This window comes from Labrus bergylta, chromosome 8 (assembly GCF_963930695.1).
Source record: "Labrus bergylta chromosome 8, fLabBer1.1, whole genome shotgun sequence".
NCBI lineage: Eukaryota > Metazoa > Chordata > Actinopteri > Labriformes > Labridae > Labrus > Labrus bergylta.
In genome coordinates, this window is record NC_089202.1 from 28,907,854 (window position 1) to 28,919,885 (window position 12,032).

Below are 12,032 nucleotides of genomic sequence, written 5' to 3' on the forward strand. Positions count from 1 at the left end.
CAGTATGGACCCCTTGCGGGACACCATTTACATGTTTTATATAAGAACAGAGTGATCAAAATGTCAAAGAAGTTAGATTAGTCGAGAAAAAGCGCCACACAGTTTGTTACATTGTTACATTTTAAGGTTTATTTTTGGGCTTTTAATACCTCTATTTAGAGATAGGAAAGTAAATAGAGTCAGAAATCAGAGACAGACAGAGGGGAATGACATGCGGGATAGGAGCCACAGGTCAGTTTGAACCCAGGCTGCCCGCTTGTAGGACTATAGCCTAGTCATAGTCAGCTAAATAAAAAATGTACGAAGAGGCATTTCATAAAGAATTGCGATTAGAAAGTCACTGGCAATTATTTGAAAAAATGTAAATATTCTCCGGGGGTGGGGGGGGATTTCTCACACACACTGTATGCAACAGGATGTACATAGTTACATACAGAAATTGAAATTGCTCAAACAGGCTTACTGTAGAGATTAAGTATCAGTGTATCCGTACTTTTATTGGTGAAATAAACATGACAAGGTACAAGTGGCAAAAAGAAAATGAGAGGAAGCCATAAGAGGCAATACACAGACAATGCACAAACACACAAACAATAATGCTTGTACAATCAATTTTTACAAACAATATTAAGTAAAATCATCAGACTGTATGCAGTCTGAGTAGAATCTATCGTTCCTTAAATCAAGAGATTATGAGTTAGTTACAGTTAGCTACAGTTGCGTCACCTGAAAGGTGTTTTCTTCTTCTTTTGTTATTTAATGGCGCAAAGTAAACAGTGTTCTGATGCACTAAAGCCACCATCTGGCGGTCGTTCTGCATGTAAACCAGGCGCCAGTAATTTAAAAAAAAGAAAGTTTTTAGGATGAGATTAAAGTGTCAGGAAGACTTTGACTACTGTTTTTTATCTGTAACTGAAGTACAAGTCATTAAAACTACCATGAGGATTAGACTCCTTTAATTGATTACCGGTACATCAGAGTCTTACAATCCCTCAGCTAAAACTTAGAGTTCTGATATGTGACTTTATTTGTTCAGGGTTAATGGATTTTTGTGAGGCTGCTGACTAACAAATTTAGAAATAGTTTTGATGTGATGAATCTCTCTCTCTCCTCGGTCCAGCTGAGCTGTCTGCCTAAAGTCTCAGCCTCAGGCAGCCCCACTGTGGGCCCCTCCTCCTCCTCCTCGTCCTCATCCTCCTCTTTATCCAGCCCCGATGGTTGCCATGACAACCCTAAATACTACAGCTACATCGCTGTGCTGGCCCTGATGGCCACCACCATGCTGGTTCAGGTGAGTCACATGGTGAAGCTCACGCTGATGCTGCTCATCACCGTGGCAACCGGCATCGTCAACATCTACAGCTGGAGGGAAATCTTCGACCACTACGACTCGGCCCGCTTCCAGGACTACAGGTGAGACAGGAAGCAGATTCATGTGGTTTGTTACTTTAACAGACGGCCATTACAAAACAGAAGTGACAACAGGTTTGTGTTTCTCCGATCAGGTCCTCCCTGGTTCCCTCCAAGTTCACCATGTCAGTGATGATCTTCATCATGATGGTCAGCTTCTACTATTTCTCCAGACATGTAAGTCAGCTTCTAACATGTCACTTCACATAAAGAAAACAGGTGTGATACATATGTTGTGGTTTGATCCCAACCTTCAGACGGGATCAGACATTCTGATCTGTGATGGAAACAAAACTGGAAAAATAAGATGCACATTTCAGGAATACTTTCCCGCATGCCTGATTCACCAACTTCTTCATCAAACCCAGTTACACCAATGCTTTCTTATCTGGACCTGGGATTAGTTCTTAACAAAGAACAAAACATAGGAACTCTCAACGTCAGACTCATGCAGGGTTGAGTACTGATATGCCCGTGAAAAATGTTGGTCACTTTATTTACTTAAAGTCTTTATATGTGATTTTTCACACTTAAATGTAGAAATCAAGTATCTCCTCTGAAAATAACTCTGTGAGTCATGACTGTCTACAATGGGTGTAACACCCGAGTCCCACTGTCTGTGATGTTTTCAGAGTCCTATCTTCACTTTGTTTACATCGCCCGGACGGCCGGCTGACTCCTCCCCTCGTGTATAAAAGTTGTTTAATTGAGGGACTAGAGAAAAGAAGAATAACATACTGTACTCACTGCTTAACTGTGTTTCTAGATCACGCTCATTTCAGGTAAATTTACATGCAGTGTGAAGATACCAGCATAATAAAGATCACTAGTATTAGCATGCTAACACAACAATGCAGCGCCAGTTGTTTTAGTTTCATGCTGGTGCTCAAGGGGCGACATCTTCTGGATCAAAAAATCGCATATAAAGCCTTTAATGTTTCCTCTTTAAAAAAAACATTTTATTTATTAATAATCATTTGAATTTAGCCAATGTTTATTTAATTTTCTTTATTAAATATTACCGCACACCTTTGCATCATGATTCATTCTGCGTCCACTGGTGACAAGAAATCAGAAATCATGGATGACTTTGGAGGTTCACACTCACCATCAATGGTACTGTATGGTGCCACTGTCATTGCTAATTGTAGACTGATGCATTTGTTAGTAGATGTTCAGCACCCATATTTTGAAAAGTAAAATATGCACATTTTTAACCCATTAGTCAGTTATTGTTTTATTAAAGGTCACATATTCTTCTTCTGTTTAACCAGTTTAAATAAGTCTCGGAGCTCCCCAAAACATGTGTGTGAAGTTTCTTGTTCTAAATCCACTCTGATCCTGTATTTGATCATGTCTATAAACCCCTCTATTTCAGCCCTGCTCAGAACAGGCTGTTTCTGTGTCTGTACCTTTAAATATGTAAATGAGCTGTGTCTGACCACACCCCCTCTCTGGAAGGGCTTGGGTGTACTCGGTGCTTTCTCGCTCCATGCCCTATTGTTTACGGTGAGAAGGCAGACTCAGAGGGCAGAACAAACACCTAGCTGTGGGAGTGTCATCCACCTGGGGGAGGGGCTACTGCCCTTTGTGATGTCATGAAGGGAAAATCTCCAAACGGCCTGTTTGAGCATACATTTTCTGAAAAGTGGAGCAGGTGAAAGACGGAGAGGATGGACCTTTCTCATCTTTAAGGCAGCGGAAAGCTACTGACCAACAAACACTTGAGCTACAATCAGAGGCCCTTTATTTCTTGTTGTTGATGAAATATTTAGACAGAAAGACACATCACACTCCTGGTGCTTGGTGTTCCTTCAGGTGGAGAAACTGGCCCGCACTCTGTTCCTGTGGAAGATCGAGGTCCATGAACAGAAGGAGAAAGTTTACGAGATGAGACGCTGGAACGAAGCTCTGGTGACCAACATGCTGCCTGAACACGTCGCTCGACACTTCCTGGGCTCCAAGAAGAGAGACGAGGTGAGAGAGTCACACACAAGGTCAAATAATAATAATAAACAATCTTGTCAAATTTAATAATATCAACATCACAACAACAAAAATAGAAATCCTTTGCGTCAAAATTGCTCTCTCCAGCTTTTGTGTTGAAAATGTGACTTAAGATCTGCAGTTATTTGAAGCTTTCTTACAGAATGACTTTTCATATTTCATGTGTCTCTCTGTGTTCCAGGAGCTGTACAGTCAGTCGTACGATGAGATCGGAGTCATGTTCGCCTCCATCCCAAACTTCTCTGACTTCTACACCGAGGAGAGCATCAACAACGGCGGGATCGAGTGTCTCCGCTTCCTCAACGAGATCATCTCGGACTTCGACAGTGTGAGTGTCTCGAGTTGAACTCAGTTTAAGACCATGGACGAATTAAAATCCCGTTCACTAATTATCCTGCTAACATTACAGCATTAACATTAGTTAACTTTAGCTCCTGACGAAAACTACAGTAGTTGTTTGAAATGGTTTCATTTCCAGTTTGTGTAACCCTAAACATCTGTCTGTGAAACATCTGTCCCTGTCAGCTGCTGGATGAGCCTCAGTTTCGCTGCATCACCAAAATAAAGACGATCGGCAGCACGTACATGGCCGCTTCAGGAGTCACTCCAGACGTCAGCAACGGATACAGCTGTATGAAGGTGTGTGTGTGTGCGTGCGTGCGTGCGTGCGTGCGTGCATGCGTGTGTGCGTGTGTGCGTGTGTGCTTGCGTGTGTGTGTTCTTTGTCTCTGTCTCTCTGTGGTCTCTTTTGTTTCTGCGTCTGTTTGAGTGTCATTGTGTCTCAGTGTGTCAGTATGTAGTCGTAGTTTTAGTCATCGTTAGATCAATAATTAAATCTGTAGTTTTAAGAAGTAGTTTTGACTTGTAGTTGTTATTGTATCTATAGTTTAACCTTCAGTTTCAGTTGTAGTGGAACCTGTAGTTTGATCTATAGCTGTAGCTGTAGTTGAAGTGTAGATGAAGTTGTTTCTGTAGCTGTAGTTCTACCTATAGTCTGACTTGTAGTTTTATCTTTAGCTGTAGTTGTAGTTCTAGCTGTAGTTTTATCTTTATTTTTATTTGTAGCTATTGGGTTAGGGTTAGGGTTAGGGTCTGTATGCTAACCTGTAGTTTGCTCTGTTTGCTAACCTGTAGTTTGCTCTGTATGCTAACCTGTAGTTTGCTTTATATGCTAACCTGTAGTTTGCTCTGTTTGCTAACCTGTAGTTTGCTCTGTATGCTAACCTGTAGTTTGCTCTGTATGCTAACCTGTAGCTTGCTCTGTATGCTAACCTGTAGTTTGCTCTATATGCTAACCTGTAGTTTGATATGTAGTTGTATTTGTATGCTAACCTGTAGTTTGCTTTATATGCTAACCTGTAGTTTGCTCTGTTTGCTAACCTGTAGTTTGCTCTGTATGCTAACCTGTAGTTTGCTCTGTATGCTAACCTGTAGCTTGCTCTGTATGCTAACCTGTAGTTTGCTCTATATGCTAACCTGTAGTTTGATATGTAGTTGTATTTGTATGCTAACCTGTAGTTTCCTCTATATGCTAACCTGTAGTTTGATATGTAGTTGTATTTGTATGCTAACCTGTAGTTTGCTCTGTATGCGAACCTGTAGTTTGCTCTGTCTGCTAACCTGTAGTTTGCTCTGTATGCTAACCTGTAGTTTGCTCTGTCTGCTAACCTGTAGTTTGCTCTGTCTGCTAACCTGTAGTTTCCTCTATATGCTAACCTGTAGTTTGATATGTAGTTGTAGTTGTATGCTAACCTGTAGCTTGCTCTGTATGCTAACCTGTAGTTTGCTCTGTATGCTAACCTATAGTTTGCTCTGTATGCTAACCTGTAGTTTGCTCTGTCTGCTAACCTGTAGTTTCCTCTATATGCTAACCTGTAGTTTGATATGTAGTTGTAGTTGTATGCTAACCTGTAGTTTGCTCTGTATGCTAACCTATAGTTTGCTCTGTATGCTAACCTGTAGTTTGCTCTGTCTGCTAACCTGTAGTTTCCTCTATATGCTAACCTGTAGTTTGATATGTAGTTGTAGTTGTATGCTAACCTGTAGCTTGCTCTGTATGCTAACCTGTAGTTTGCTCTGTATGCTAACCTATAGTTTGCTCTGTATGCTAACCTGTAGTTTGCTCTGTATGCTAACCTGTAGTTTGCTCTGTATGCCAACCTGTAGCTTGCTCTGTATGCTAACCTGTAGTTTGCTCTGTATGCTAACCTGTAGTTTGCTCTGTCTGCTAACCTGTAGTTTGCACTATAAGCTAACCTGTAGTTTGCTCTGTATGCTAACCTGTAGTTTGCTCTGTATGCTAACCTGTAGTTTGCTCTGTATGCCAACCTGTAGCTTGCTCTGTATGCTAACCTGTAGTTTGCTCTGTATGCCAACCTGTAGTTTGCTCTGTCTGCTAACCTGTAGTTTGCGCTATATGCTAACCTGTAGTTTGCTCTGTCTGCTAACCTGTAGTTTGCACTATAAGCTAACCTGTAGTTTGCTCTGTATGCTAACCTGTAGTTTGTTTTGAGTCGCTCAGAAGGAGGATCAGTCAGACAGAGAGCGATGGCAGCACCTGGCTGACCTCGCAGACTTCGCTCTGGCCATGAAGGTCACGCTGATGAACATTAACTACCAGTCCTTCAACAACTTCATGCTGCGCATCGGTACGTCGCTAACCCTTTACTCATCATGTCTGTGTGAGTTTGATGTTTTTACTGCTGTCAGTCAGGTTCATTTAATCAGTCTTATCAGAAAAACGGAGGACTCTCAATCAATACAATAACTAACAATGACGTTGAGGCTGGCGGGGAATCATGGGAGTTCTCTCTGATCTAAATGACAATAAAGACCTGAGCTAGACTGAAATAAGGATTCGAGCCTGCTTCTCTCAGGTAAGGTCATTGTTCATACATTAATGACTTCTGATTCCTGCAGGTCTGAATAAAGGCGGAGTGTTAGCAGGTGTGATCGGGGCGAGGAAACCCCACTACGACATCTGGGGGAACACTGTGAACGTGGCGAGTCGTATGGAGTCCACGGGGGTGATGGGAAACATCCAGGTACACATCCCGACTTCACTGCACCGCTCTGATCAAAGACGCTGATTCCATCACTCACACAGTAAAAACAGCTGATGTACTGTGTGTGTGTGTGTGTGTGTGTGTGTGTGTGTGTGTGTGTGTGTGTGTGTGTGTGTGTGTGTGTGTGTGTGTGTGTGTGCTGCCCCCAGGTGGTGGAGGACTGCTACAACATCCTGAAGGAGTACGGTTTCCGCTTCGTGAGGAGGGGGCCGATCTTTGTGAAGGGGAAAGGAGAACTGCTGACGTTCTTCTTAAAGGGACGAGACAAACAGGGTTCATTCATCAACGGCTCCTCCGTCACGCTGCCACACCAGGTGGTGGACAGCTAAGGAGCGCACACACACTCACACACTCACACACACACACACACACACACACACACACACACACTCACACTCACACTGTCTATGGAGAGAGATTTGATCCAGCAGAGGTCGTTTAGAAATCTAAATATCATGTTGGATTTAAACAATGAGTCACACTGAATGTAAAACAGCTTCATGCTAACATGCTAACCATGCTAACTCAAGTGTCGGTGACGCTGCTCCTGCTGCTGTCAATCAAAAATTAATCAATCATGATACGGCTACAAAGAAAATCCAAAACTTTAACACTCGACCTCGTTCAGTTTTATTTCATGCAAAACCGAAGGAAATGAATTTAATCAAACTGACGCGAGTTAAATAACGTGATTGATTCTATCTCTTTAAATAGACGTCTTACAGATTCACACACATATGGAAGCCCTAAGTGGACATACATCCATTTGCTCTAATTGTGATAACGAGTAAATTCCTGGTTATTTTCTGATAACAATTTAATTTTGTGAGATCTCCAAAAATTGGCTGAAATTAACTCTTTATCACAGGAAAACAGAGAACATAAAATCAATGGATGTATGTCTGCTTAGGGCTTCCGTACACACACACACACACACACACACACACACACACACACACACACACACACACACACACACACACACACACACACACACACACTCACTCAGTGCCATCCCCTCCTCCCACTAACACTACCTGACTTCTGGACACCTGGTCTCACTGCTGGGCCTCAGCCCTCATCTCCAGAACTCTTCCATGAACCTGAACCTGCTGACTCTTATGAGGAGGAGGAGGAGGGGGAGGGGGAGAACATGTAGGACGTGGACCAATGAGAGTCCAGCATGTGACACACACACCTGCCCCCGTGTGGTCGGTGTGTAAAAGAGTGTGTGCATCGCTCACAGTGTATTTTTTTCCCGCAGGTAAAGTATTGTTTCTAAAAACTGATCCAGGATGAGGTCTCTGGATTCTGGAAGTTTCTGCTCTGAACCATGAAGGACGACACACTGTGTGTGTGTTATGTGTGTGTAATGTGTGTTTGAGGGGAGGGGAGGGGGGTAGAAATATTTAAAAAAAAAAAAAACGATTGTGGATCGATGGAAGTGCCTCTCACAGCCGATCACCATGTTTTCATTCATCTGAAGGATCCCACTGCTCCCCCTACAGGCAGGAGGACGTCACTGCACTGCCGTTAGAGGAGCGTTACAGTTTATTACAACTTCTAAACGTTAGTCTGCACATCACATGGTTTGGATCAGAGGTTTTTTACAAAAGTGTGTGAAAGGGAGAATCCCTCGCTGATATTTAAGAGAGATGAAGTTTATATTTTTCACATTTTTATCCACAGACCTTTAAATAAAGTATCCAGTAAATTAGTTGTCCTAGTTTGGGGTTAATATGTGCAAATCTTATTTTGACGACTTCACAGCAGACAGAGCCTCGCAACCCCCTGAAATCTTTGCCCCCCCTCCCCCCAAGGGAAGCCCAGACCCAAGTTTGGGATGATCTTAAAAATGTTGTAATAAACTGTAATGTTCCTTTTACTTCATGTTTGTTTTAAGTGAAAAGAAGAGTGAAACAAAGGGATGTGAATCAAACAGAAATGATGGATGTATACATCTGAACATGTTTGCAGCCTGTGTTTCCTCCTGGTGTTAACATGATGTGACGTCCCATTCTGAGGTCATTAAACATCACGGGCTTCTTCACTGAGGTCACATCTCAGCATGAGGAGAGTCAGACCACCTCAACATTTGGTTTTTTGTTGATTCTGTTTGTTCTTCTTGGACCTGCGTAATCCTTTTTAATCACTTCTTGCGGGGGAAGTTTCACCTGATGAAACCTGATTGTCTCTGATGTGCAGCTTCACAGAGCAGGAAGGAGACGTCCTTAATCTGTTCAGACTTTAGAGATGTATTTCACACCTGCAGCAGAATATCCAGACACAGACGTCATGTTAATCCCAGCTGGAAACCGGCTTAACTTTCTTTTTTCTTTTTTTGATACGTTAATGTGTTTAAGTACAGGAGAAGTTTGGGGATATGATGAAGTGCAATATGAAGTATGCAGGTGGAAAAATGGACATCTGTCAATACCTTTTAAAGGGTAGTTCCAATATTTTAAAACCAGGCTTTTTCATGCCTTTTCGGGGTCTGAAGGTCTTAAAGGCACTCAAAGAGTTTGATTGGTTCCAGTAGATGTCATCATCAGCCTGCAGCAGTGAAACAGTCTGTGAGGCTGCAGCGTGATCTTTGTGGGCGAATGTGTCAAAGTGAAGGCTGCAGGATGAAGCAATCTTCACCCCTCCTTAAAACGAGCACTGAAGCCGCTGTTTGGACCGGGTTACAGGTTGACTGTGCGGCCCGTGATTGTGACATCACACCAAATATGAAGGCATGAGGGAACCCTCCTGACAGTGTGAATTTATTAACGATATTTAATTGGACAGCAGCAGTGCCATACAGGAGAATGGCATGTTATATACAGTATAAGGGGTGTGGTGGGGTTTGAGGGGGGTGTCTTTAGTTCTGTCTTCTGCTGATTGTAAAGGTCATTAGTGTCTCTTGTAGGACGGAATCAAAGTGCAATAGTTTCTTCTTCTACAAACCTGAGTCCCTCCTCTCTGAAGCAGACGTTCAGCCCCTCCCCCAACTCATATTTTTATACAGTAGTTTAGTTCTATTATAAAGAAGGTGAGGAGGCTGTACATAGATTTTACACAGTTCAGATGTCTGCAGACACCGCTGATGTTTTCTTACATGTGAAAGTGCCAACGACAGAGAGCAGGATGGTTCAGATGTTAAAGCCACACAACATGGACCGCTCCTGGTTTATATTTAAAGAATCTCAGGCTGAGCGGAGCGGGGCGGGGGGGGGCGGGGGGGGGGGGAGCACTTTGAATAATGTGTCCTAGTTCTGTTTATTTCTGGTCCTGGTTTTTCGGTCTGTGCAGACTTTTTTTTTTTTAGAGCTAAGAACCAACATGCGTCGACTTAAAAGTGCCATGTGTAGGGTGAGCGGGCGGCGGTGGTTCAAACATGAGTCAGTGTGTGTTTCTGGATGTCGTTAGATTTGATTCCTCGTCTCGGTTTTTAGTGGACTGGATTAGACCTCCCTGTAGGTTCGGGTCTGCTGTAGTCCTGTTTTTTCAAGAACGTCTCAGTCAATGTGCCCTCTTTTCATTTCAGTCGTTTGTCATCATAATGTAAGTTGATAAATAAAGTTGGATAAAGACGAGTCCTCTGTGTCTCTTTCACTCCAAGCAGAAAAAAAACACAAAAAGTTTTTAAAATGCTTAAAAATCATGAAAATGTCAAAAGATGCAAATAATCTATTGTAAATGTTATTTTATTTATATTGTTTCAGGGCTACAGTAGAGTTTTCAGACTGTAACACAAAGTAAAAGTTATTTTAAGGTGGTCTCAACACCAGAATTTTAAACTTTTATACCATATTAGTAAAAAAAAATAGTGGGTAGTTCCTTGTTTTTTATAACCAAAAGTTTTTACTACTTTTGCACTTAAAGGTCACATTATGTAAAATAAACTTCACCATGTTCCTCTAACTCTAACATGTGTCTCTAGTCCGTCTACGAACCCCCCAATGATGAGAAAAGTCCATCCTCTCCGTCTTCTTCCAGCTCAACTTTTCAGAAAGATTTGTGCTCAAACAGGCCGTTTGGAGATTTTCTCTTCATGACATCACAAAGGGCAGTAGCCCCTCCCCCAGGTGGGTGACACTTCCACAGCTAGGTGTTTGTTCTGCCCTCTGAGTCTGCCTTCTCACCGTAAACAATAGGACATGGAGCGAGAAAGCACCGAGTACACCCGAGCCCTTCCAGAGAGGGGGCGTGGTCAGACACAGCTCATTTACATATTTAAAGGTACAGACACAGAAACAGCCTGTTCTGAGCAGGGCTGAAATAGAGGGGTTTATAGACATGATCAAATACAGGATCAGAGTGGATTTAGAACAAGAAACTTCACACACATGTTTTGAAGAGCTCTGAGACTTATTTACACTGAAGTAGAGAAGGAGGAGAATATGTGATCTTTAAGTTCTTGATGCTGGCATCACAACATCCCTGTGTGCTCTACTAAAGTCATTAAGCTGATTTTTAAAGACTCAAGTCATGTATTCCTTTGTTTTGCAAAAATAACTTTTCAGAGCAATCTTTTCATTCAGACTCGCAGCATCAAACACTTTTTTCTCCTAAAGGCTGACAACAGTTTATAATGAATCCAGTAACTTTGAGCAAAAGCTGCTAAACTGCCTTTTGTTGTTTTTATAGCAATGACAATAAATGATTCATTAAACAAACCATAAGAACAGGAACGATCTTTAAAGCTTTATGAACCAGTAATTTTGAAGTTTCGAATCTAATTATATCAATGACTTAATGCAGTAAGTTGTTTTTTTTATCCCTCTGGAGACAATTTGTTTGGAGCAGCTTGTACATGCAAGCTTAAACTAAAGTTAAATAGAGTTAAATAAATAAAAAGAACAGAATTCAATTAAAGAACAGACTGAAAAACTTTCAGACTTTTAGTCACAAAGTCCTTAAAAATATAAAAACTCAGGGAGCTATCTGACTGGGAAGAGGATGAACGATTTTGAATGAATAAAGTAAATAAATGAATAAACATTTTATCTTATATATATATTATATATATATATATATATATATATATATATATATATATATATATTATCTTTGAAATGTAACAGATTTATAATGTCACTCAGACACAGAAAAAAAACATAACAAAACATAATATAAAACATAAATGAATGCACGTGTTGCCGTGGACTGTAAATATTCCTCCAGCGCCCTCTGGTGGTGACGCAGCTCACGCAAAAAAAAAAAACGTGAAGGAATTTCCGCTGACGTCGGTGCGTCAGTCCATAACAGGGCTGCAGCTGTCTGAGAGCAACAATAACAAGCTGTACTCAACTACTTCACCGCGGCGTAACCAGAACCTGACAGCGACCGAAACCACCGACAACCCCACCATGAAGCGGGTCCACTGAATCCTGGATCTGACCGTCCGTCCTACGGGTTCAGAACCGGGTCACCGCCAACCGTCTGAAAGCTCGACCGCAGGGGGAGCAGGGCAGTGCGGGGCTGCATCTGGGTCAGTGGGCCTGTCGGTGTCTGTGACGACGCGATCGATACCCCCGCAGTGTCATCCGGTTCTACACACTTCTG

The 12,032-nt window shown here is 42.0% G+C and overlaps 2 protein-coding genes across 3 annotated transcripts in view; both read left to right on the plus strand.

Annotated features, from left to right (window-relative positions):
* The window catches only part of adcy3a (adenylate cyclase 3a), a 29,738-nt gene extending 19,678 nt beyond the window's left edge, over positions 1 to 10,060 (plus strand). For both annotated transcript variants that reach the window (XM_020655797.3, XM_065958282.1), the window contains exons 14-21: positions 1,121 to 1,413; positions 1,506 to 1,587; positions 3,229 to 3,387; positions 3,599 to 3,745; positions 3,943 to 4,056; positions 5,939 to 6,065; positions 6,337 to 6,461; positions 6,632 to 10,060. In XM_020655797.3, coding sequence (XP_020511453.3) covers positions 1,121 to 1,413; positions 1,506 to 1,587; positions 3,229 to 3,387; positions 3,599 to 3,745; positions 3,943 to 4,056; positions 5,939 to 6,065; positions 6,337 to 6,461; positions 6,632 to 6,811 — 1,227 coding nt within the window. In that variant the 3' untranslated portion in view covers positions 6,812 to 10,060. The remainder of the gene's footprint in view (positions 1 to 1,120; positions 1,414 to 1,505; positions 1,588 to 3,228; positions 3,388 to 3,598; positions 3,746 to 3,942; positions 4,057 to 5,938; positions 6,066 to 6,336; positions 6,462 to 6,631) is intronic.
* A 1,686-nt stretch (positions 10,061 to 11,746) lies between these two features.
* The window catches only part of wdr26a (WD repeat domain 26a), a gene marked incomplete in the record, with an annotated part of 18,904 nt that continues 18,618 nt past the window's right edge, over positions 11,747 to 12,032 (plus strand). Inside the window, 1 exon segment of the mRNA XM_065958283.1 lies at positions 11,747 to 12,032.